Source organism: Pygocentrus nattereri, chromosome 10, assembly GCF_015220715.1.
Source record: "Pygocentrus nattereri isolate fPygNat1 chromosome 10, fPygNat1.pri, whole genome shotgun sequence".
Classification (NCBI taxonomy): domain Eukaryota; kingdom Metazoa; phylum Chordata; class Actinopteri; order Characiformes; family Serrasalmidae; genus Pygocentrus; species Pygocentrus nattereri.
Genome location: NC_051220.1, coordinates 32,530,336 through 32,558,072, shown reverse-complemented (window position 1 = coordinate 32,558,072; position 27,737 = coordinate 32,530,336). Strand labels below are relative to the sequence as shown.

Genomic DNA, 27,737 nt, shown 5'->3' with positions numbered 1-27,737 from the left:
AGTCTTTATGATTCCATGCGACTCAGTCATTGCATTATATTAAAGAAGAAGAAAAAAAACAGTAGTATATATTTTAAATTTAGTACACTGTACAGTAGCCCATTGAAAGCTGGCTTTCCATTGAGGGCTCAGGTATGTTTGAGGATTGTAATGATGTCATCTTTTGTTGATGAACCCTTCTTTACTACATTACCCATTCAAAGGTTGCAAATCCTTAGCCATGGTTTCTATAGGCCACCCGTTCTGTCCGAAACCATTATGAAGAGAAATCTCTGTCTCTCCAATGGAGCCTAATTGTCTCCCGTGAGAATGGATAGCACGTCCAAGGCATAGCTTAGTTTAAAATGCAAAATGTGGACATTATCTGGCACTGAGATTCAGCGGCATCCATCATGCTATGCTAATGCGGCTGGCTGGTTAAGATATTCTAATATAAGCCACCCTGGAGATGTAGAGGAATTAACACAAACAGAGAGGGGAGGCAGGAACACAGAGGGGTCAGGAGATAGAAGGGGACAGGGGAGTGTTAGGCAGACAGGATCACACATGCACGCACACTCGCACACAACAAAACATACAGATAGTTTACATCACCTCTTTCTCAAAGACAGTGCATCAAGTACTCACATCTACACTTACCTCTTACTATTCTTCTCTCCATGACTGCAACACTGCTGGCATTAAGGCCTCAGGTAGGTCTAAGGTATCCAACTCCCGTGAGAAAGGTTCCTCCTGTCCCTAGTTTTCCAGCTGAAACCCTGCTCCCAGCACACCAGCTCCCTGCTCCAGCCCGCCAGTGCTGCAAGGGAAGGTATTATTATCATTATATTAATGTGACATTAATTGCTTTTACTTTTTCACTCCATTAAGTGTGCTCTATCTCTTTGGGAGCCTGGCCAGATGGTTTATCACTTTGCCGCTGTTGCTAGCGCCATTAATGGGCTAAGACACTGGGCTATAAAATGATTGCGCTGCAGTGTTGAAAATGTTCATCGTGCTAATTGAAAAGTAATTGTAGAGGTATAGTGCAACTGTCACTCCATAAAGAGCCTGATTATTGAAGAGGAGGAGGACTGGCGGGCGTGAGGCTGTTGTTTGGCAACAATTACAAGGTGTTCTGAGTAAAAATCTCTTGCAGGATCATCCATGCGAACCCCTTCAAGGAATAACAGACTGAAGACACAGCTGTTTCGCTATTTCCTGTGTGCATTTAAGCTTGAACCTTTTTTGACTGATAGTGCTTTGCTTCAGCTTATTTGTGCTAAACAACCAAATGAGCTTAGCACATGTCCCTATAACACTTTAAGCAAGCAGAAAAAAACACCTTAGAATCACATAAAACAATATAGTCACATATATAACTTATGGATTGCTATGATTCTTCAGTAAGTACACAAGTTTTATTAAAATGATCAGTTTCATGCCTGTGAGCCAAGTAGAGCACTCCCAAATAACAGTGCAAATTCCTTCAGATGTGGGAATATGACATATATGCATAATTTTGATTTTTCTGACATAAAAAGTCAGTGAAGAGGAGATCAGGATAATTAGAATAATTTTAATGGTTGCATTGTCAGCAATAACATTTGATTGATATCTAATGAACTTTGAATGTTATGTGCAAGACCAACACATTAAATTGTTCATATTACATTGTAAAATACCAATAAATTTGCAATCAATCAACTGCAAATAATTTAATGAAATTGTATAACTCTAAGTGATGCGTACTTATAACCACACTACTAATTCATTTTCATTTTGATTAACCTTAGATGCCTTGGAGGAATACAACTTTTTACAATTTTTGTAATTTCCTGATTAAAGGGTAGCAATTAGGGATGCACTGAGGATGAATTGTTTTGCACATGTCCAATTCTGATTTCTTTACAGCCAAAGTTGCCGATGGCTGATTTTCTGATCCATTTTTATTTGTTTTTTATTTGATCTTCACTAGGCCAAACTATCACTTTCAGTCGTTTGAGGAAAAATCAGTTGCCTATTTAAACACTGAAAGTAACAGGCAACTGCCTATTTAGTACAATGACTCATGCATAATAATCCTACAACATTTTGGCATAAGTGTGATATACAGAGTAATCTTTATTAAAAAATGTCTTGCATATGCACCTACACTTGAGGAGAAACATCTATACGTATGGAATGCATGGAAAGCCATGTACATGTTTTTATTGCTATAGTGAGCTTTCTGCTGACATGCAGAGTCAGTGTTCCAACACAGGGTGAGCTGGCTTTGTTTCCACACGCCAATTGATGCACAATTGTGTCTGAAGTGTTGCCTCGACTAGACGAGGCGTTCGTTTAAGCCGTCATTACTAAAACAAAGCAGTCCCTCACTTATCAGCCCCTAATCGACTTGCCCACCCACCCCTCTCGTCTATTCAATCCACCATATTGACACACATTGACTGGCCGGTAAGAGAATGGCATGGTGAACTTGCTGTACATGGATTGGGATCAGGACACAGTGTGTGTGTCTAGGTGTGGTGGTGGCAGGGAAGAGCCTGTATATTGCTGTATGACCATCTCCAATCAATGCTGCTGGGTGGAGATGAGAAGGGAAGGATACATAATAAAGGGATAGATTGTAGCCCATGTGATTTCATGGGCACTGATGACTTCTGAAGAAGGTGGAAGGGATGCTACTGTGTCTGTGTATATTTGCAAGATCAATGCAGGGGTCTGCATGCATATGTGAGCACAGGTGTGTCTGTCTAGATTAATTCTGGGTTAAGACGGACCTTGTATAGCATGATTATTTTGTGAGGGATGTTACAATAAGCATATTATTTATTCTTAGTACTGCTACTAGAAGACATTTGAACACTTTTTTCATGAGTAACTGATCAGTAAAGGTGGTGCAGAATGATTTACATTGAAAGTCTTTTCCTTGTCCTTCCTTTCTTAGGAGATATGATGTGTTGTTCTAACACTGACAAAATGGCACCTGAAATCACTGCCCATAATCATTTACACGTTGTGTGCACTTAGATGTATTTGTCTCCTAAGAAAGTGACTCATTTGTGTTCATTATGCTTTCAGTAGGCAAAATAACTGTAGTGATCAAGAAAGATAAAAGCAAAACTAATTTTGGCATTCCTTTTAAAAAAACATGCTGGCCAAAATAAAAAAAACAACTGACCATTACTACGTCTGGTGTAAACAGGCTTACTCTCCTCTGCATGCTGGGTATTGTAGCGACAGAACACAGAGGAACAAAAACACTGCACTACATAACATAAATATCACTGAATTCTAGTGTTAGATTCCCTTTAGCTAATCAAAAATGTATCATGCTGTACACCAAAAACACCACAATACATATGATGGAATTTGTGTACATCCATTAGTTTGTGTGAACGCACTATCTACAGGTCAATGGAAGAAAGTGCATTTTCATCATAGCACCGCAACCAACCAGCACTCTGTGCTCCCCCCATCTCCCATTCTCCCCTACCCAAGGTCAATATCCTCAACAATTAGCCCGAGGAGGAGGAGGGGAATTTTAAGCATGGCCGCCTGCCGTCCTCAGCCCTCCTCAAGGGCTCAGGGGGGCAGCAACAGTATGTCAGGCTCAAATGAAAAGTGTACCCATTCTCTCTTTATGTCTCCATTTGCCACCCTCATTAGGACCGTTCGCAGACACTTAGAGGCACCCTGCGTATCGGGATAGCAACCTGCCCTAGCCAGCATTGTCCCCATTCCACCTTCAGCCACTTAATGACAAGTATACTACTCCCAACCTGAGCTATGCTGGTGTCAGATGCAGTATGAAGTGCAGATGCAAATATAGAGGCAGTCGAGTAAGGGTAAGACGATAAGCTAGTCTGAATCCAAAACACACCAACACATGCATACAGGCACACACACACTTTTTAATTTAGAAATTTATACTGGAATGTATACTATGTACACAGGAATAACAAAACTCTTCATATATTGTGTCTTCAAAATTGTGTTTATATATATATATATATATATATATATATATATACACATAGACACAATTTTGGATAAAATGGAGATAAATGGGAGATAAACAGACCAAGCTTTTTTCTTTTTTGAGAGATATGAGACAATAAAGCTCCTCTTGCTTCAGATCTAACAAAATCCACAGGTGTTTCTGTCCATCTTCCCACAACAATGGTTATGAAATGGTAATAAAACGTGCAGCAATCAAGAAGCCACTATTGAGAAAAGGAAACAAGTCAATCACAAATTACAAGTCAAACAAAGAAGCTGCTGGTGTTCTCAGAACAAAGGACTGATTGGTGTTTCCGTCCATCCTTCTTCCACTGTGAGAAGACAACTCAACGCTTTCTGTAAGAATGTGTAGCTGTCAAGCTGTTACTGAGAAAAGGATATAGAAGTAAAAAGAATAAAATGTGCTGCTGATGCTCTCAGACTAATCACAAATCACACCGAGTCCAGCCCTTAACATCACTGACTGCATTTGGGATTACTTGGATTTTGAGAAGCAGAAAGTGCAACCAACTTCTAAGACTGAACTTTGGAGATGTGGAAAAATATCCCTGCAGATTTCTTTGAAAAACTGAAATTAGGTCAGCTAAGAAGAACAAAAAAATAAAGGCAAGGGTAAAATATGAAATTATATTTAGCTGTTCTGGGCCCAGTTTCCCAAAAGCATCTAAAAGCATCTTAGAGTTAAGATGACTGTAACTAGTACAGAGACTCTTCAGTCTCAAGCAAGCTCTGCCATTTATGATTTTTGTGCTACGATGCTTTTGGGAAACCCAGCCCATGTGTCTGTGTAGCTTTTGGTTAAATGTATGCTTTTTTCTCCTTTGTTCCAAAAGTTGTACTTAATGGCTATTTTGACTGGAAATGACTCTGACTTTTGCACAAGGAGGGATCCTGAGGGCATTCTAGACTTTCGGAGAAGCTAAATGTTTTCTAAGAACTGAAAGAAAATAAGTTTGTCATTAAATAGAATCACCATGCTTGTATTTGTAGTAAACACTGCAATTTTGTGCTTTTTACCACTGTGGTATTTAGGCACATACAGTCAAGTGTCTAATTCTCAAATTGGTCAGGACTTCAGGAGACGGACTGAAGGCTGTAACACTGAGTAACAGTAGGTTGGAAATGATAGTAGAATCAAACTATCATGCTTTGATTCCAGTGGAAGGACCAATTTTATGAGAAAAGGCCTTCTGTAAGTCCTAGATGTTACTGACACCAACAAGCCATTGTCTAAACAGGTTTAAGTCAGTTGTTACATAAACAAAACAGCAGCGGCAGCTCTATGCAAGGGTCTTCATTAAAAGTGTCACTATAAAACTGCTACATACAATATGTAACACAGGCAAAATATATGTTAAACTCTGATGCAAGCTTCAAATAAAATACATGACATATCTTTACAAGATTCAAATGTCAGTGTTTAATTCATCAAAATGCGATAATCTCTGTAATGGCAAAGAAAAAATGTATATTAACAAGGATGGATGTGAAGTACATCATAAAAAACAGCATTTGCTTGCATTACTACTGTCAAAATATATATTTCACTGATCATAATGAAAAGAAATAATCACAGCAGAAATCACCAACTATGACCATATGTCTGTCGTTCGGGGACTAGAAGTATCCTGAAAGGCTATAAGCAGTAAGCAGGTGCATAAAATCATATGACAGCTCAAATGGCTCTGGTAGGTCCGGTTGGGCCAGAGATAATGCACTCTGCCCACTCTGCTCTCAGACAATAATGCTGGCCAGACACTGGAGTAAAAAATGAAACATATACCTAAACTCAATTCCACAGAGGTACATCCATGCTCATAAATCTCTCCCTACCACCCCTCCACCCCCCCTTGGCCACAGGCTTGTCAAAGCTCTGAGCTCTTCCTGCAAAAAGAGTAGAAAAGAAAACAGAGGAGGAGAGGGAGATGGGGGAGGGAGAGAGAGACAACACACAGAGGTGAGGCGATTACAAGTGTCGAGCCAAGAACAAGCAGTCCCTTGCGAGCCTCAGCAAGGAGCAGCGGGAAAAACTCACACACAAACACAGCCATCACACTCAACTGTCTATCCTGCTCATCACACAGTATAATTCTCCACTCTTTCATAATCACGATAAGATCAATACTATATAACTTCGGAAAAAAACGATTACTGGTCAATGGTGCACTGACTGATATGGCACATGTCATCTGCTAGTTCACACCACAATGGTAATAATAGTAACCATTTTAAATAATAAATAAAAATAGATTAACAATAAAAAAAAATAACCCACTTATACCCATGTTTTCTAAATCCTCTTTTCACCTATTAAGTATTTGATATTTTTAAAGAACATGACTTTTTTAAAGGACTCTGACTACTCGAGCAGTCTTCAAAATAACTGGTCGATTTGTCGATTACCATTATAATAGATAGTGACAGCCCTGCTTTCGTGTATAAAAACATTCTGCCAGTATGGCACAGCAACTTCTGAAATCTGCTCCCTTCTACTGTTTCAAGTGGTCTAACCCAAAGTCCCTAACCTCCACTCAAAAAGCTGCAACACAATGACTGCACTGTAGCGCTGATGTCATGGATTCCTAGTGACTGAGGTAGACAAACAGTAACCCACTGTCATTTGTAACTCAGGACAGCTGTCCTCTCTCCTCTCTATCTCCCACGGCGAGCTTTAGCAGGCTTTAATTGGAGGGGGTTAAGAAGAAATCGACAAAGTTAAAGCAGAGACTTAGTTTGACAAATGAGGTGGGGAAAAGCGGTGTGGGGCTGTTGGCTGCAATTACCTTTCACAGAACTTAATGTGATGGGGCACTCTCCCCAGCTCTGAGGCCTGAACCAGTCCAGTACTGGAGAACAGAAAGCAGAAAACTAAGGTCTACTGTAATTATTTAGTAGTTCAAACTGTCAAAGGACATGGCTTTAAGAGTCTTCAAATGTTTTCCAATGTTACTTTAGAATCATACCTTGGTGAGGTAATGATGCAAGAAGCAGTAAGAAACACCTTTCCAAAAAAAAAAAAAAACAGCTGGAGTAGAGATAGCAGGTGAAAAATACTACTCTAACACTCCACAAAACCCATTGTGGTGATGTCTTGATTTGCTAAACTTATTTGGCACAACAAAAATAACGAGCTTTAGCTATAATAACAAGCTAACATGCTAGCCACAATATGACAATTCAACACAATATGTTGTGCTCTTACACCCTGTTGAACTGCAGTTGACCATCTCTGCCTCTATTGGGAAAGGATATTAAGTTTAATAGTGAAATGAACCCAAAAAACGTATGAAATTAATGACGAGAACGCAAAACGAGTTATATTTGCGTGGCACAAAAGTGGGCTGTATGTACGTATTTTCAAAACAGAAATCTCTAGACATGACTATTATCCGGTGGTGTAAACCAACCCATTTCATATTTAAGGTAATATGACTTACTACTCACAACAAAATAAGAGTCAATCACAGTGCGTCCCACGTCTGCCTCGCTGTAAAACCTTGAAAATGGCGGCTCATCGTCCTCCTCGTAAACACAACGAGGGAAACCCAAGCGCGCAGCTAACTTTTCAGGAGAACCTGGAAGGATGAGAAATGGAGTGATTTGCATAGAAAAGTTCATAAGCTTGGGACATAAGGATACGGTCGTAAAAAGAGGGGAGCAATAAAGATTTAAGTATGACAGAATATTAAAAGGAGGCAGTAAATCTAAGGCAGGCGGGTAGAATGACCCCTGCAGACAGGCTGCTGCGGTGGGGAGTCCGAGGCAGCTAGGCTAACATGGCGGCGCTGAGGGAGCGATGTTCTCTCACTGTACACAGAGAATAAAGCATTTCCCTTCAGACTACTGACAGATACGGCTGTCGCTCACTCCTCCACTGCTGGGGGATAGTTAAGATTTAAGATAATGACACAGGGACCTGCGACATTGATATGCCCGGGCGAAAGGCCTCCCCGTCTTGCCGGAGATGGCTGTCAGGCGTTTGGCAATGAAAGAGTTGAATGTCTTGGCGCGTTCCCCCGCGTCAGGGAGAAGATTGTTCGTAGCACCGGGTCTCGTACACTTGTCTCAACTCATTTATTTCAGCCAAGGTCTACAGATATAAATAAAAGGAAATGTTACTGGAGCATTTTAACTCCGTGGCCAGCCTTGAGACCCGTAATGTAACCCACATATCATCAAAAGTGCTGAATCTCCCTTTGTCACTGGGCGTGACACGCCATTCCTCCAAAACATTCATATGTCTGAATCCCACAAATGCTAATCAAAGGGGAAAACACCGGTCTCTGGCGTTGAACTCCACATTTGTTTTGCAGATGCTCAATAAATATGAGCTACTTTATTATTTGAATAATAAAACCTTAAAATACACAATTGAAAACAGCCCATTTTCAATAGTTCTTCCAAACATGGGAGGAAACCACACTTCTGCAGTTCAACAGGTGGTCCATAGATGGAGCTCTTCTCATTAGAATACATTAAAGCCGGTCTACCTCAGAATGCCCCGTGGTTAAAAGCCCAGTGTGCTGAGGCGCAGTAAAGCTCCAGCCTGGCTGTCCCAAGTGACATAGGGAATGCAAGGAATAAACACTGCACCCTCGCCGCCCCCCAACAGGCCTGTAATTGTACAAATAGTTGTCTTCTTATCCTTTACTTAACACATTGGACTGCCCCAAGTGTGTAAGTGAGAAAGCCACAATTGTCCATAGTCCCCTGCAGCAGAATGACTTAATTTAGCTAACCAGAGAAATCTAATTACAATAATGCAGAGAGGCGCATATTACATATTCTTTGCCTTTGCTTTTTTTCTCCCCTCAGTTGGACACTCTACTCTTACCTCACACTGGCTGACAGAAGAGGAGATAATACACACCCAAAGGCAACAGTGACAACAGTAAAGACTTTCATTGGAGGGGTTTTAATCAGAATTCACAGTCTCGTAAAGTTTGCAGACGCTGGTGATAGGTGGGGAGATGTGGGCTCTAAGGAACTGTGTGAGGAAGGCTCTGTGATCAGGACTGTACTATGAAGTGTGTTGTGTGGGAATAATATAACTGGATTTTAAAGTACACTATACCTTCTCTCAAAGTAGCGAAATCTTTAAATAAATAAAAAATATATATATTTTTACATTTGCAAGATAACTGTGTTATAACAGTGTATATGCTAAGATTATATGTATACATTTATTTATTTTTACATCCTAGATTTATCTTTAATGACTTGTTTGTTGTGTTTTTATAGCCATATTAGTGTGTTTGTTGTTGCTCATTTTTGGTGTATCACGTTTACAGTCTGTCTTCTGACAATATTGATGGCAGACACATAACTGCAGTGACTTTGAGGGGAAAAAAACAGCTTTTGTATTCTCTTTGTTTGTCTAATTGATATTTTCGTGAATAATCCATGCTCCAACCATTCTCAATTAGCTGGATAGTGACAATGCTAATTCCCTGTAAAAGAGGCCCAAAATGCCTGCCGATATGTGAGCTTTAACTACACAAAGCCATTAGGCCGGCGCAGCAGCTGCAGGAGGCTGCTATTGATCAATGTGAGGAACTGACAGAGGTATTCTCTGTGTCTCTGTATTGTGGCGCTGGAGACTGACATTGTAAGAGACACTTTCGACTCCATTCTCCCTTTATAAAGAACAAAGACCCTCCAAGTGTCAAACTAAGTTTTACTGTGATGCTGGGATAGAGGTAGCCTTAGTTTTGAGTCTTGCACAAGCAAATGCCATGGGGTGCAAGAGTAAAACTGCATAATTGCTTTATGTGTTTTCTGAGTCTAGACATGGTGATATGAAATGGGATACAGTTTTGCCAGGCTAGAATTTTTCCTTTTGCAACATTTAGAACTCGATTCTGTAATAGTAGCAAGCTAAACTCTCTAGCATTAGCAGGATAATCATCAGCAACACAATAACAAATGAACTGTAGGGGTAAAATGATGCACATATTTGTAGATACAGTTTAATTTGGTCATTTACATTTATTTGGATTTTTTGGTATTTTTTTCTGCCAAAAAAAATTGTAATTGTACAAAGCTTTGAAATACACTAATTGATGTGGCACAGAAAAATGCTCTTTTATTTCAAAGTAAAAGTCTCCATTTCTAACTGCCCAGAGTTGTAAAATTAGTGGTGACTTATCTCAAAAAGACAGTTACAGCATGTGCAGAATGTACACTGAGTCTGACACCAATCAATAATGATAACTACATTTTTCAATATTTTGAAAATCTCTCTTCTGGTTTAATTGATCAGTGAACTGATGGTTGACAGTGGCTTCCACAAAACGTAGCAAATGAGAGGAGAAGGGACAGAGGAGCATATTTTCTAAAGAGTTTTAAATTCTAACACACTGTTTTGCTCCTGGACTGGCAACCTGTCTGGGGTGTATCCTGCCTTCCGCCCAACAACCCTGAGGGAGAAGCGGCTTAGAAAATGTGTGTGTCTGTGTGTGTGTGTGTCTGTGTGTGTGTGTGTGTCTGTGTGTGTGTGTGTGTTTTGCTCCTTTTATTTTTACATCTTCGATGAAGTTTTCAGTTTGTTACACCTTCAATTAATTCACAGCTAATGGTGTCTATGGGTGTTTGTGCATCTTCTCTTTCAGCTTCCATGTGACCCTTTGCACTGTCTCCTGGAATTACCCACAGTCCACTGCTACACGCCTCATAGACAGAAGAAGTGCGGGTGCAGTGCAAGTGCAGTGCATATGCACACGGCGCCGCACAGCCGATTTATGAAAGTCTCTCACTCTCGGTAACAAGGTCATCCCGGACAGAGAGGAGACAGAAGCAGCGTGCCCAAGGCCATTCCCGTGCAGACGGCGATCATATTGAAATTAGCAAATGGACCGCACACTTCAGCTCTCTGCCCCATTTGTGGGCTCTTCCCTTCCTCAATGATATACCGACATGAACTGTGACGGAACATCACCATTTGCAGGACATCAGCGTGGGGAAGGGGGAGGGGGTATCTAACCACCCTGCACTCCCTCCCAAACCCTCCCTCCCATGCCCCACGTCCTAAAATAAAATGGATTGACTCTTATTTATTTACAGCATGTTTTGCACTCATCCCATAACACTGTAAATTACCTGCATGGTCAAGGTTCCGTTCTCAGGCAAGGAGAGCGTGAGAGGGGGGAAGGACATAAAGCATGTGATCTATAAGACATTTAATCCAGGAATCACATATGATCTGTCAATTTCCATATATCAAGCTTTATAGGTCATATTTTAAATACAAAATCACATTTATGAATATAAATGTGTGAATTACAGCCGGCCGTGTGCATTATACTACGTAAAGTATGTCCATGAGCTTGAGACAAGTAAGTAGGCCGGTATTTATGATTTTTGATCTCTTCTGAGAAAACAAAGCGCGCAGTAGTATTTTCAGGTTTTTGGTGTTAAACTAAGATCAGATTTTCCTCTTAATGCCATTTAGCTCTCATCTTCGGCATAGATGTAATGCTCTGGCTGTTCACCTTGAAACAATAATAGGTATAGAATAGGTAGAGTTAAAAAAACATTGGCTGAAGCTAGATATGTGCTTCTATCATCTAGTTTGTCTACACTGACATTTTGATCTTTTAGTTGTTGACTACATTGAAACAAGCCAATGTATTGTTTAAAAATGTCAGAAATTCTTTTAGAGAACGATAGTGAGGGAGAGAGAGCGAGAGGGAGAGAGAGAGAGAAAGAGAGAGAGAGAGAGGGGAGGGGGGGTTTGTATGCACTCATGAATGCAATGCGTGAGCGTCCCCAGGGACTGTGCACTGGACTCTTGCTTGCTGCAATAAGGAGGATCTTCACTGTAATGGCAAACAAGTGCATTTCTTTTAAGGCCAGTGGAGATTTCTAACCTTTGGTTGACATGCAGAAAAGGTCAGGTCCATCCTGAGCTTCCAGCCCTGAGTAGCCCCTTACCATTTTTGCTCTGCTTTCCTTCTCCAGTCTGAACCCTGCCTGCACGTCCCTCAGCAACCGCACCCATTCTGAGGGTTTCATACCAGAAAACCTGTAAAATACATTGTTTCTTTAGCCCACTTGTTTGTGAGTGGCAGATGAGACTGTTCGTTATTCTGTTTTGTGTGGTTATCCACATTTACACAACCAAGTCTGTAAGATTCAGATGCACATTTCTACTTGTTTCTCATGGTCAAGGTTCCGTTCTCAGGAGAGCGTGAGGGAGGGGTCATGCTTACAGCTGTTTAAATTGTGTTCTGAATGTGGACCACCCGCTCCCTCCCCCTGCTTTTTTTCCTTTTACATCTGTTAGTACAAAAGCGCAATTGCTGAAACATTTTAAAAAGCTGCTTTAACAGATTTGTGTGGTTTTAGGCACACAGAAAGCAATCAAAAACCACTTTCTTTTCACTTGATTCTCTTTATTCCTTAGGAGAATTAAACAGGCTACTGTGCCTTTAAGACTGATATATATATATATATATATATATATATATATATATATATATATATATATATACATCCATCCATCCATCCATCCATCCATCCATCCATCCATCCATCCATTTTCTAAGCCACTTCTCCATCAGAGTCACAGGGGGATGCTGGAGCCTATCCCAGTGGTCTATATATATATATATATATATGTGTGTGTGTGTGTGTGTGTGTGTGTGTGTGTGTGTGTGTGTGTGTGTGTGTGTGTGTGTAAATAATCACTGTTCTGATTGGCTGTCCTGTATTGTACCTCATTCAAAAAGCAGTCCAGGCTGAAACAATTCTTCAGTGTGAATGGGCAAAGCTAAATTGCTGGAGGCTTTATAGGTGGATATATGTAAATGGGTTTGTTTTCATTACAGCATTCTCTAATTTTCTCTTTATTTTTAAAATGAAAGCTCCTGTTTCACCTCCGTAGGAAGCTTGGAAATCTGTATTTTCATCACTGCTGTACCACAGCCTCTTTTTACTAGTATATATGTAATGTACACAGGTCTTCTTTGAATGAGGATCACAGTTAAATGGCCTATACTGTGGAAAACTGTTCCTTTTCTCTCCTTTTTGAAAATTAAAAAGTTTGACAAGGTATGTAAAGTACATAAGAGGTGCATACATGGAAGCTAAGCAGCAAAAAAAAAAAAAAAACAGCTGACAGCAGTTTAGCCAGGCCTAACTGAAGTTATAAAGAGTGTCCAAAACTAACCAGATCAGAATCCTGCTTTTCAAATATGGTGCAGTGCAAGGTGATCAATCAGAACACTTACATATAGTCTTAAATGAACAGTAACAAAAACAGCCAGTTTAACTGTACAGGATAAACAGAGGTTGGAAAATAGTCATTGTGACAGTTTTAATAAATAAATTCACACAAATGTTATAAGTGGACCTACAAGACAAAAAATGTAGATTAAGAAATGTACAAATAAATGTATTTAACTTTTTATTACTTCTTGTGTATTTTCAAATGTCCTCCAAATGTATTGGGTCCCTTTGAGCTATAAGGAATACATAAAGCTATTACAAGTCTATTATTAAAGTTACACTATTTGTTATAAAATGAGTGCAGACTGATCCTCTGTTTCTGTGCCCAAAACTAACCAGATCATGTTGTATGAAACCCAAAACTCCCAACTCATGAACTGTGACAGAAGTCACTGTCGCTTCAGCAAACACAAATATATGAACACCTGTTGTGTGATAGTGAACACTGGCGGCTGTCTTTACTCCAGCATATTCAAAGTGCTGAGATTTGCTTGAATACAACCTATTTTTATAAATGTTTGCAAACTTTAATCGTTGAGGGACCCAAAAAAAGGGACTCTGGAAGCTTCCCTAAACAAGAACATTTCACATCAAATCACTCTGAATTACTTCGCTTAATGATTTATTTACGGAGAAATGTACGATAATTGGTGAAATGCCCTTTTAAGGATATTGCACACCCGATCAGGAGATCCATGCCGCACAAAAAGCTTGGAGAAGAATGGAGAGAAACAGAAAAAGAACAAAAATGGGGTATAGATGCACAAAGAAGAGGAAAGAGCAAGAAGCCAGAGACTGATGAGGGAGCGAGGCTTATATTTTATTTCTGTGCCACAAGCTCTCCTGGGACGTTTGCTCGCTCTGTTTTCAATCCTAAGTGTAATTTGAGCCATTGCTTTATGCAAAGTGTATACTGCAGCTCAGTTCAAACCCAATCACTCACACTGACATGCAATTCTTTCCCTAGTCATCATCAACACTCAGAATAATGGAGCTCAGTTAGGAAATATAAAAGCCTTGAACACATACTGATGGAGACTGCATCCTGATGAATGTTAATCTGTGGACAGAACAGAGAAACCCTAAAACTGCAAACGTCCCACATACGCCTCAGCAGTGCCCACCGCAAATTACAGATGAAGCATGGCTCGAAAGCTTGCTTGCTGGATATATATTTGTTTTTTAACAATTAGATATATGCACAACTGTGTTTCATTATGCGTTTGCAGCAAAAAAAAAAACAATGTTAAGTGATCATTACTGAATGTGAACTGATCATTACTTTAATTTGGAAATGAACAATTAAATAAATGTATAAAACTAGAGAAACTATGAATCATTATGAATCTTTAAAATGCAGGCTACTTTTAGCGCTGCAATGGTCTCCACGAACTTAAAGCTTAAATAGCTGTGTTTGGTCCATTTTCCATGTAAATGTAGCTTCATTTTGAAGAACAAAAAGATGAGTCTTTGCTCATTAAATGACCAGTAAAATAATGAGAAAATGTGAAGTTCAATTGTTTTTAAAAGCAAGGCTCATTTCAAATAAGGAGGGATCTAATTGTTAAGTTTTTTTCATGCCAAAAAAGAAAATTGCCTCATATTAATTATATAGATTGGGGAATTAACTAATCCCAGGAAAGTGTTTCGTTTTATACAGGCCTTAATGGAAGCACATCTCTCCAGCACAGACAGTTATTATCTCACATTTTCTTCTACAGTCTTCTACTCAAAAATGGAGCTGGTATGAGCACATTTATACTGAGATTATAAATTGTACAACCATATTAGTGAATGCTTACACTCCTAATGCGGTAGAATAAAAATATGAAATTAAGATTAAATATGTACTGGCACACAGTGCTACTGTCTCACTCCGGCTGCCTCTCCAGCTTCTCAGTCTGCTGTGCTGTGCTGGAAGTCTCCGGAGACTCTGGCTTCTGATCTTCCGCCACTTAAACAGGAATCTGCTCCGCAAGTGGGGCTCAATCAGAGAGGCTCTAAATTGAGTGGACAAGCTGAAGGCCATCATCACTGCCTGCTGACTATAGAGGCATTGACAGCAGTCTTTCTTTTACACTCATTGTATGGTGAAGGACCTCAAATGTGTGTCAAGTGATTTCCATAAGTCTAAAAGACAAATACACAAAAGATGCACAAAAAACGTGCTGATCTCTAAACATGTACAGTACTGGGCAAAAGTGAGACCACCCTGCTTTTATTTAATTTCCAGTCCAAGTGGCCATTTAAAAGTAAAAGTCATTCATTTTTCAAGGGCTGGTTCTGAGTAGATTTACAAAGAGCTCCTCTCTTTCTTCAGATGGGAAAAAAATCCACAGGTGTTTCTGTCCATCCTTCCAATGTCAGTGGACAACTCAACGCTATGGGTCTGAAATGCTGTGTAGTTGTTATAAAGCCGTTACTGAGAAAAGGAAATGACAAAAAAAGAAGAAAATGTGCAAATCAAGGAAAGAAGCTTCTGGTGTGCTCAGAATAATTACGAACCACGTGTCCAGTCCTCAACATCACTGAATGTGTTTGAGATTACGTCAATCATAATAAGCAAAAAGTGAAACCAACTTCTAAGACTGAACTTTGGAGGGATGGAAAAATATCCTTGAGATTTCTTTGACAAACAGAAAGCAAGTATCCTGAAAAAAATGGCATCTGTAACAAAGGTGAAGAGTGGACATGCTAAATACTGAAAAATTGGATATAATGTTTAGTTTTTGAGGCTTCTGTGTAATTCTCTATTAAATATGTTTTTTTGTTCCTGAAAAAAAATAACTTGTACTTCTAGTACTGTTTTTACTGGAAGTGTATTTACATCTCCAGTTTAGCTGTTTAGTGACATGAAAATGTTTTTCAGTTATGAAAATGCTTGTTGCTCTTTACATTATTTGTAAGTTTTTATGATTAATGGACCAAAATAACATGGAAAAATGTCTGGTTACATAGATACATTAAAAGTAAAGTATGCCTTTTCCTTCTCCTGTAAAGTTACCATTCTGGAGATACAAGATTTTGTTTTCTGACAGTAGTGATATGTAACTGGCCTGAGTACAAGGCTACCTTTGCATAATCACCAATATATAACATCTCTGGACATCCCATACAGAAAAGCAAGTATTGAATTAACCTTTACAGTGTCCATTTTTGTCAAATTGGACCTAAAATAAGATTGTAGTATTGTTTCTGTATTGAAGGTGCTCATTCAACACTGGAAGACTTGGTATAGGTTGCTTTAGAGAACAGTATGTGTGCTACAGCTGTCCCAAGAGAGCACAGAGATGCTTTGAGGCCATCGGGCTTTTCCAAACCACCGCGCTTGTGTAGCACTACATACAATGTCTGGTGTGTAGTCAAAAAAAAACACAAGAAAAAAAGCAGTCGCAGTATGTTGGGAGTATATCTTTTTCTTTGTTCCTTTTCTCATTTTTTTTGACATCAAAACAAAAAAGAAATGTGACACAGGAATTGTTAAATGAACAATCAGATATTATTGTACAGTGCAGCCAAAGTGATATAATACACACAATAAATATTTTTTTTTTGGAGAAAATAAAATCCCTTTTCATTTTCAACATTTGAACACAGTGGGACCAATTCTGACTGTTGCATGCTGAGTGTCATTACACAAGGGTGTGGATAAGGGGAACATTTTGGTAAGACGTATTACAATGAACTGACCATAAGGGGTGTCAGTGCTTCTATACAAGCATCTTTCATTTAAAAGTAGAGAAGTAACTGAAGGAGTAAACCAGTACAGTGTTTAAGAGCACAGGACATTCACAGAGGTTGATAGTGGTGGGGGGTTCATATTGAGCAAGATGGATGGATGGATGGATGGATGGATGGATGGATGGATGGATAGATAGATAGATAGATAGATAGATAGATAGATAGATAGATAGATAGATAGATAGATAGATAGATAGATAGATAGATAGTGTGAACTGAAACCTATATAGAGACTGGCATGGCGAATAGTGCGCTGCAGAGTTCATAATGTGAAGTAGGTGTAAATAGTGCAGGTGCTGGGGGCAGCAGTGCTTATTGACAGCCTGCACTTACATACAGCGCTGCCCTCTCAATGCAATAGAAAGCTTGAATTGCTCACAATCTCTTCACAACACACATGCGGCCAGTGTTCTTTGACTATTTACACTGTGTCCAAATTGAGACTGTACAGTCTGGATGAATGATGAGGTAGTTAACTGGACGTTGCATGTTGGTTCAATGTACGTATGCAAGACTGAGAGTACATACAGATAAAAGTCCAAAAAAGACCACAACAACTCTCTTTTTGCTCCAAATGTAGGGGCTATGAGAGAGCATGTGAGAGGTCAGAGATCAAGCTATATCCTACAATGTTTCTTTAAGTGAGTTTGCAGTGTATTAATCTCTTCTTGCATCTTCTGAAAGAGAAAAAAAAAAGCAGTAACGGCATGATTTTAGTCAGAATTGGTCCCTGTTGTTACCCACGTAGTATGCACAACAGAATGAAAAATGCCCTGTATTACATTGTCCTTATCTGCCTGGCTAAGCCCACTCCATACACAGGACTGTGGCCACTTCAAGTTTAGACAGTTTAGTGGAGAGAGGCCCATGACCATCCTCCATTAAGTAGCCAATGAGTGTACAGCAGGATGCACTTTGGCCAATGATATAGTGAGCGAGCTGGCCACCATCACCCTTCACTATGCCAGTTCCTTTGATCACAGTATCAAATTGTGACAGCGGCACAATTTACAACATCACATAAAATGACATCAGTAGTATAAGCCGTTCCCTTCCCAAGCAGACTCTCTCGAAATGGAGGAAAAGGGTGATTGAAATCTACAGCATTGAACTACTTTTCCCATCATGCACCACAAAAGGTCAAACAAAACAACATGGCAGCTCTATTTTAGAGCAGTTGCTGAGATGTTGGAGCAGTGTTGGTGTTTTCTAGTCATCCTCCATGGCTGTTTGCGCAGATGGAACCCTTGGGTGGGGAGGGTTTAGGGGGTAATTAGCTGTTTATGTAGATGCCTGCTTCAAAGCCCTTTTTAGCAATCAATGCGTCAGCGCTATTGTGTCAACATGGGGTCAAGAGCCCTCAGCGTGTGCGTGGCCTACTCTTCAGCCTGCCGCCACCTTTGGAAGCCTAAAAATAAAAGCTGGTGTGAAAGACCTGCACCTGCCGTTCACCTTCATTTGGATACATTGCTATAAAAGTGGCAGGACTATAAAAAGTCCGGGCCACTTCTAAAATGGGCCAAGCAGATGCTGGGCACCTTGCTTCCTCTGTGCGGGACGGCTCTACCCATGGCTTAACACACCCAAAATAGTTCCTTTGACATATGGGCCTCTGATTGTTTGAATATGGAATCTCCTGGACTTCGGCCACTCGGCATAAATCCTTTGATACCTCCCTTCCACCTCATCCACCCCCAACTATCCCAGCCCACCTCCCCCCACCAATCCCTCACTCATCTTTCACTCTGCCCAAATCGGGTCTGTTCGTCAGCCTGCCAGCAAACATTTAGCACCAGCTTACTCCGCCGACCAAATACGGGTTGGAGGAAAACATCAGCAACAACAACAACAACACCAACAACAACAACAATCAGGAAAACAAAATGGGCCACAGTGCAACAGGCAAGTGGTGCGTTTATTGCCGGAATGCACTCACTTGCAACACATGTAACATATCAAAGGGTGTTGTGTTCTAATGGCAGCAGCATTGAAAAGCAGTCAGAGGGGTTCGGCCCCCGGTGCCTGTCCCATCAGCTCCCTTTATTGCTGAGTTTTACTACAGAGTAAGACAACTGACTACCTGGCTATGCTAGTTGGTTAAACATGTTTACCAGTTGTGTCATCCCACATGTGGCATGATAAATCAATGCCACAGGGGGTCACTGTTCTGAAGAGGTATATTCGCGGACGTTCAAACTGAAAGAGCTTATGTTCCTTTTTAATTTTTTTTTTTTTTAATGATTACGTGTCCCCCATCCGGTCGAGCAGAGCAAGACAACATGGCTGTCGTTTCCCCCAACTTTTGCCTGTACAGTCACCTCATTTTATCGCACTGTGAATGAATATTTACAAGTCCTAGCAGAGTCCTGGTAACGTCCAGGGGCTGAACCATCACATGAGATGCTCCACAGGTTTACAGATTTAATCATTACATGTATAGAGAGTTAGGTTTTCAAAATTTTGAAAATAAAAAAGAGCGTCCGACCACCTTATTGAGAGATTTCTTCCTTCATACATAAGCACAGACCATAAACAAACAAAACAAACCAAAAAAATCATTACTGTACAAGTACATAGGATTTGTTATATATTTTAAACTTTTCTTCATTTATATTTATACTTTTTCAATGCGTTTCTTCTTTTTTTCAGGTCTTCTTTAAAAATGTCTCGTGTCCGAGAGAAACAGAGGGGGACGGGTTTGAAAAGACAGAGAGGGGAGAGAGGCGAGTCTATAATCTGTTTGTCAAACAGTGTGTCTCTCCCCATGCCTCTCCTCAGTTAGTGTGTCTCTAACGCATCCCTTTTCACTGTTGCCGCGGCAATGTGACCGTGGCTGTCGTGTGCGGGGCCTGTTCAGACCTTGGCCTCTAACATTTCCAGGAACAGTTTGTGCATGGGCACTTTGCCCTGCACCTTGATGCTGTAGAAGTGCTGCACCGCCTTGGTGGCTGTCTGCCGGAGCAGGGGCAGGGTCATTAGCAGCTTTCCTGCTCGCCGAGGGTCCTCCGTGTGTTGCCCGCTCTCATAGTCCTGCAGGGCCTCGTGAAGAGCATCCTGGAGCTTCTGAACTGCCTCTACGTCCTCTATGTGCATGGAGTCTAAAAGGGGAAATGAGAATCAACACATTGATTAGAGGAATCTTCCTCACACATTGACTGCGTCTGTAGAAAACCTCTTTACAACATCCCATTACAAATTTAACAAATAAAATGAATAGTCTTGAATAAATATGCACTGATATGGCAACATACATATCTGCATAAACATTTCTAAATAGTAAATATATAAATATAGAAAATTGGAGCTACGTTTATTTGTATTTGCATTATGGGGAAATATAGCACAATAAATATATTATCAAATATACATCTGTGCAACGCCGAAATTTGTTAGAAGCAATTATCTTCTGAAACCAATCTGGATCTGATATCATCAGACATCCTTAGTCTAGAAACTCAGCAATGTAAAAATACAAACAATAACACTTTTCAACAGCATTTGTTCACAAGCACTTTTATTGTTTCTATAACACCTTAGCATTCAGAATATTGTACTGAAGTAGATATTTAATAGTATGCCTGATAAAATGAATGGAAAATCAATATAACAAAATAAATAAATAAATAAACTAACTAACTAAATAAATAGTGGTTGAGAGACACTGATTGAAAATACAGACAAAAAGATTAAGCCAAGACCACCTGAATCCAAAGGAAATCTTTCCTTTACACCACTTACACAGTGTTACAGGAATAAAAACTTTCTGTCAAAAGAGAATGTTACATTGTAATATCAGCAATATTTAGCATTAACAAACTCATACTTTATTAAAAGATGAATTTCATTTTTTATTAATACTTTTATTTTTCTTTAGTGAAAATTTGAGTCTGCTTCCCGAAAGACCCAGGTTTAAAAAAAGATTTGTGAGTGTGCAGAACCTTTTAAAGGCTTCACATGTACAAAATGTAAAATGTACACCTTTATAAAGGGTTCTTAAAGAGTTCTTTAGTAAAAGTAATAGTTATATGTAGAACCCTGACAACTATAAGAACCATTTTAAAGCACACAAGCTTAAATGGTTCTTCTGACTTGGTTTAATGGTTAACCTGTTCTCTATGACTTAAAACCTGTGGTAACATTTTTGGTGTTATGTAAAACTACTGTTGCTAAGAGTGTAATTAAGCATCTGAAGTGTTCTCTCCAAATGAAGTGTAGCCAATATATTCACCAACAAAATGTCAACGCTGCAGAGATTAATCAACAAATTCTGCCTCTACGAGATAAGTATCTAGATAATTCTAACAGTAGAATTAACTAGAAAAAAAGTACAGACTAGAAAATTACTATTTTCTGCATTCTCCCCTGTTCTGTCATATAATTCATTGTTTTGTACAATACTGTGTAAAGTATTTCAGTGCTGACACATACAGAGAGGACATGGGGTTAACTCCCCATCACCACCTCTCACACTCACAGGCCCGAGTCTGAGACGGTGGTTGCTAAGTCATGTCTGTCACATCAGATGAGGAGTGTGATTGACTCTGGTCTGTCTCACCTTAGTGTATATTTCACCATACAGGACAAAAAGCAGGAAACATAGATTTCAGGATTCATCTAAAATTAAAATTCATCTACTGGAACAACTGTATTCCCAAGACCTTGAGTCATTTCTCACTCGTCTGATCCCTCAGTGCTGACTGTGAAGCAGGCTGTGTTTGCAACAGGCGGGCAGGGTAATGACAATGAGTGAGAAAAACACAATGGATGAACACGATGTAGACGGATGAAGAAACACACTGGTGTTTTATTCTGTTACTACTGTCATACAGTTACATCTCTAAAATAGTCAGTGTTGTAACCGTAGAGGTAGCTGTCGTCACCGGTTATAATAAAAGCTTGGTGTAATTTGATATTAATATTCCCACCACTGGCTTTTTGATCAAGTGGAGTAACTTGTTGGAAGTGAAGCTTCTAAGCTTTCAATCGATGCTACATCTGCGTTTGTAAGTATAAGACAGGAGATCTTTTAGCATGATTTGATTTTGATGAAAGGTCATTGCTGTGCATATAGGAAAGAATAAACGTTCTTGTCAATTCTTGACAAACGGAAAAAAGTCAGAAGAGCAGATTCAAACATGTTGAGACAGAATGTAAAGTACTGAGTAATTAAATCTGCCGCTAAATATTACTAGGAAAGTAACACTGCGTATTGTATTGTGCTGTTCAGTATAAGCATCTGAATTCAATACACACAGGTATCAAACAATGCTTTCAACTGACTGGCACAAATAAATTACATTGCGTGAAGTTTGTCATAAAGAGGAAACATTTTTATATCAAAAGTGCAATTTTCAAATCCTAAATTTAGTGTTTTTGGTTAAACTTCCTTAAAATAGCAGTAGTTGTTGTATAAGTATATAGTAGTGTTGATTTATATTTAAATTTGTGAGCTGCCTGTAAATAAATTAGACCAATTATAAAAATTAGACCAATGAAAAGCAACTAAACACCCATGTGCTGTTTACATGACAACATAACCATAATTATCTCAGCATTCAGGCCTCAAGCCAAAAAAAGGAGAATTATTTGGTCTGTTTGGTAACATTAATTATTTAATTAACATTTTAACATTATTGCAGCCACAATATTGAAAAAACCCAAATGAGATATTTTTGCCAAAAAGCGTTCAACACTAGAATAAAGTATAAACAAGCAAAGCCCACAATGAGTGTAAGTTTTCCTCCTCTGAACAAATGACTTTTAATCTCAAAATCAGGAACTGTGTGGAGAAGAACACTCCTTATGCAATATATATAAATATTAAGACATGGCACATGTTCACCCATTCCTTATTTTTGCTGTATGGTAAAATGAATCAAGACTCCACCGTATTATAATAAACGGCATTATGAATTTTTGAATTGTTACACCTCTAATAATTACATTTTAATAGCCCAGCAAAACCAAAGTAGTAACTCTGCACTTAGAAGAGTTTAAGATTTCCAAGAGTTATGGTTTTACATACGGTAACAGTATATGGGAACTGTTATATCACTGCGCTAGACTGACAAAAATGTAGGTGTTTTATTTTCACATGATTGGTGGTATATACATTGGTATTCAACATCTTTGTTTAATCTCAGTTATATTTACATGTATGCATGTCTCTGAAGGAGAGAGAAATGGAGGATGAAGAGTCAGTCTGAGTGTGTGTGTGTATGTGTGTAAGAGATAGAGTGTGTAAGGGGAGCATTAAAAAAACAACTTTGAAGAAACAATTTCCTTGCAATCCATCAGAGAGCCCCCGTCGATCCAATTGATAAACTGCTAATTACAAAATCAATCGCTATGAATTTTCACAGCTGTCAGACAGAGACGCTCCCACGAGAGTCTTCACACACACACACACACACACATGCTCTCTCCTCTCTCTGTCTCTCCCACCCCTCCGGTCCCTGCTCCACCTACCACCGAAAGGTCTGTCAACTGAAAGTAAAGCAAAGCCCACCCTCAGCATTTTTCAATTTTTACAGCGAACAAAGAAAGAGAGAGAGGAAAAGAGAGAGAGAGAGAGAGAGAGACAGACAGACAGAAAGAGAGAGAGAGATGACGGGTCTCTGTCCAGACATTGATCAGAGAGGGACAGAGCGTGCTTCTGAAAAGCAAGCTGTCGATACAGGCCCCTCGTCTTCTGCCCCGGAACAAACGAGGCCCATCACTCCCTGATACTCATTCCATTCGACTTAACACATTTTATTGACAGCCCCTGTGCTCCTAATGAAATGCTAAATTTATCTCCTGTGGCTGCAGGGGCCCTGTGGCTACTGTTATGGAGATAGATAGAGAGAGAGAGAGAGAGAGAGAGAATGAGAGAGAGAGAGAATAGAGGAATGCCACAACACGGAAGGCGTTCAATTAAAAGCTCAGCGCGCCCTCCTCCCACTCGCTCTCTCCCGCTTTCTGTGTGTCCTTCATGTTTATCTGAGCTGTATCAATCCAGAGGACCCACATCAAGATCTAGCAGATTAAAGAACATACAGGGCGGCTTTTATTTTGTGGCTGTTTTTGGTCATCTTTTATTTATCGTGATAGTTTGTAAAGTTGAAACACAGGAAAACAACTACGTGACTAGTGATGTGTATTTCGACTGATTTTGATATTCGTGTGTCTACAAGAGGTAACGAACTGTAATTGGAAAAATAATGAATAAAAAGAGAAAAGAAACTCGTACAACATTACTGTAAGCAGTAAGCTTGCTTTTAAATGATAACTCTGGTGTTACACAACTTTGAGCAGCACACAGAGGAATACACTTGAAAATATTCAAAAAATATTCAAAAATAGCCAAAGGAAAAATGTAGATTTTCCTGTTGGACTAGTAACTAGGCTGCCTCTTCAGATGAGCTAATGACCAGTACAGAATTGGATGCTGATAGAGACTTGCCATTAATTTCTCCTCAGTAGATGATGTGCCAACAGTAAGTTTATCAGAGAAACGTACTTTCACTGTATGTGGACCTAGCTAACATCTATCAGTTAACAAAAAAAGCTACAGCAGAACCGGATCCTTCTCAGTCCTATCCTACACAATGAAAGCAAACTGTATTATATATGTATTGTAAAATAAATACAATATATGTATTGTTGGTCTGTATATTTTCTCCATCTTCCCATGACAAATGATAACAAATATTCAGTATTTCAATACTCACAAGTCGAATGGTTAATCAAATGATGCATGATAACAAACATTAATTTAGTGATTACAGTACTTCAATACTAGTGCCTCAACTGGGTAATCAAGTACTCGAGGGGGTTTAGGAGGATGTTTAACCTTTAAAAAGGTATTTCACACTTGTACATCTCATTTACAAACATGACTCTTTAACGAACTACCTGCTATAAGCATCCTTTGAGAATCAACCTTCTCTGGCATTGCTCTAAAGAACCAATTTTTTTCACCTTCATTTTTAGTATATAGTTTTCAATATCTTTTAATATAACATACAATCCTGTGGTTTCTTTTGCAGGGTAAATCTGAAGAGCGGTCTGGCTGTACCTGAGTTGGCAAGGGCAATGGCCTTGAGTGTGACAAACTCCTCCTTCTCCACCTTCAGCTTCTTGTACTTGCGGACGAGCTGCAGGATGGACACGTAGAGGTCCAGCAGACCTGTGAGCCGTGAGTGCTCCTCGTCCATCACATAGTCCTCTGCATACACCAGCTCATCTTCATAGGGCAGCGAGCGGAACACGATGCTCAGGATCAGAATCTCCATCCAAGCGCTCTGCAGTAGACTCATCTGATCTCCCAGAGACAAGCTGGAGAAGCCTGAGGCACAAAGCAAAGAGAGGTGATGATGTTTAACCTTAACACCAGACATAAAAGCATAGTGTAATTTTATATGAATGATCTCTCATTTGTAGTTCACTGTAGCTACTGCATTCTAAATTTTTTTCCAAAGTTGTGTTCATAAGTATAAAGATGAAATATTTTTGGATCAGTTTGATGAAAAGTTATTGTTTGTGTACTGCAAAAAATGGCACAATACCACTTTTTCTCTTGCGATATCGATACTGAACCTGTAGTATCAGCCGATGCAGATCTGATATTTTTTCTTTATAGAATAACACATTAAATTGAGCTATTTTAGTTGAATTACTTCACTGAAGATGAGCATCAAAACATAGGCTTCATGTCTACTTTTGCTTAATCATTCTTAAACAATCCTTTTCTATTTGAACATGTTTTTGTTACTGACATCAAAAAATGGAAAAAATCAGAAGTGCAGGCATGAATCCTTGAAGAGGTCATATAAAAAACTATGTTTTGTACTTTTTGAAATAAAAAAGTATGTTGTATGTATATGCTGTTTTTGTGATGAAAACCAACATTTAAACTGAACCAGCAGACCTTCTTTACAGTATTACAGTATAACTCTTGTTAATGCTTGTTTATACTACAGTATAAATACATTTTTACAAATGTTTATATTACTCTGTAATGCTCTGTATATAATAGTTTTTATAGTATATTTTATAGCACATATCTATTTGACTTGCATACATACAGACATTTATATCTGCATATGTACAGATATCCACACATCTTATATGTACAACTCTGAGGAGCTCCTTTCATTCTTTATTCTATAATAAATTGATGCATCCTCTACAGAGAACTCACTTCTGCACAGTTTAATTCTCAATTACTGTTCATTTACTGAATTTAAACAACAAAATTTGCAGAAAAATGTCACATTTCATTCTCTGTAGAGGATATGTTTACTTTTTTTCATTTAGAAAATCAACAAAATCTGATTTGTTCAAACTTTACCATATGCATGTATCAGTCTTAAAGGTGAGCAAAACAGCTTGTTAAATTCTAACTGATAAAGTAAGGCTGGAAAATAATCATGGAAAAATGAATTCTAACAGTTTCTGTTACATAATAATATAATAAACCCCATAATCATAAGTGGAGCTAGGTGGAAAATATACACTAGAATACAGACCCTTCAAAGAATTAAATCAAACATTATGTATTGTGTAATAACTATGTAATTAACCATTTAATAACATTTAGATAGTCTTAGATAGTATAGCAAAATACCAATAATAACTGTAGACCTCTAAGTGTTAAAGGAGGTCAAGAAACAAAATTGCTTGATTTATCATTTGCATTTCAGGGGCAGTCATGGGCTGGAGGTTAGGGAACCGGCCCTATGACCAGAAGGTCGCCAGTTCGATCCCCAGAGCCATGCCAGTACATGGCTAAGGTGTCATTGAGCAAGACACCCAACCCCCAACTGCTCCCCTTGTGCTGTGGATAGGGCTGCCCACCGCTCCGGGCAAGTGTGCTCACTGCCCCTAGTGTGTGTGTGCTCACTAGTGTGTGTGGTGTTTCCCTTCATGGATGGGTTAAATGCGGAGGTGAAATTTCCCTGTTGTGGGACTAATAAGGGTCACTTAATTTAAACTTAATCTTAATCACTTAATTTACATTTATTCTTCTGATGCTTTTAGTAATATACACATGAAGTAAGCACAATTCAAGCACACGATAATGACAAGAGTCTCTTTTATGTTGTTCAACTGTTCCCCTCTCAGGAAAAGTGTTTCAGTACTTTGTCATGTGTCATTCTTTTTTGCACATTCGAGGCTGAGATCAGTTCTTATTTTCAGATTACACCGGGGAGTTGTACACTGACAGGAGGAGATGGTGTACGAGTAAGGAGATCCAGGAGGGTCAAAGAAGGTAAACAAAGCCCAGGCCTCTCTTTGGCCTTTGTGTAACACAAGTGAAGCTGGCTGGAGAGGAATTAGCCGCCTGATGAGCAGTCACTTACACACAAATCACAGCCTTAGCCGCAGCATAATGAACTGTGCTGCAATTTTAAAACAACTTTCACAACAATGACTGGGTGAGGCAAATCACTAAGGCCTGGCGAGGTAAGTGATTTGAAAGTGGCCGAAGACACAGTGTGTCATGGGGATGCGTTGATAACCATCTCATCCTTTTTTTTCCTCTCCGCTCTCAGCTGTCGATAAACTCTTCACATCCTACTGTCAGGCTCACGACCCCCCCGCTTCCGTCTTTCCCCTCACTCTGTGCCCGCCGGAGGCCTCCATTTTGACAGTATATTAGCCCCCCTCGCAGGCTCTGATGATTAAAATGATTGCTTTTACAAGTTTACCGTTGCAATCCTATCTGCCCCCTCATGATTAGGGAGGTGATAGATTACAGTATTGACTGGGTCACGCGC

At 39.3% G+C, this 27,737-nt stretch overlaps 1 protein-coding gene across 8 annotated transcripts in view; it reads right to left on the bottom strand.

Annotated features, from left to right (window-relative positions):
- Window positions 1–16,629: 16,629 nt before the first annotated feature.
- esrrb (estrogen-related receptor beta) overlaps window positions 16,630–27,737 on the bottom strand; it is a 74,911-nt gene continuing 63,803 nt past the window's right edge. For all 8 annotated transcript variants that reach the window (XM_037542214.1, XM_037542215.1, XM_017690841.2 and 5 more), the window contains 2 exons: window positions 25,034–25,303; window positions 16,630–20,072 (listed from right to left, as the gene is read on the bottom strand). In XM_037542214.1, coding sequence (XP_037398111.1) covers window positions 19,828–20,072; window positions 25,034–25,303 — 515 coding nt within the window. In that variant the 3' untranslated portion in view covers window positions 16,630–19,827. The remainder of the gene's footprint in view (window positions 20,073–25,033; window positions 25,304–27,737) is intronic.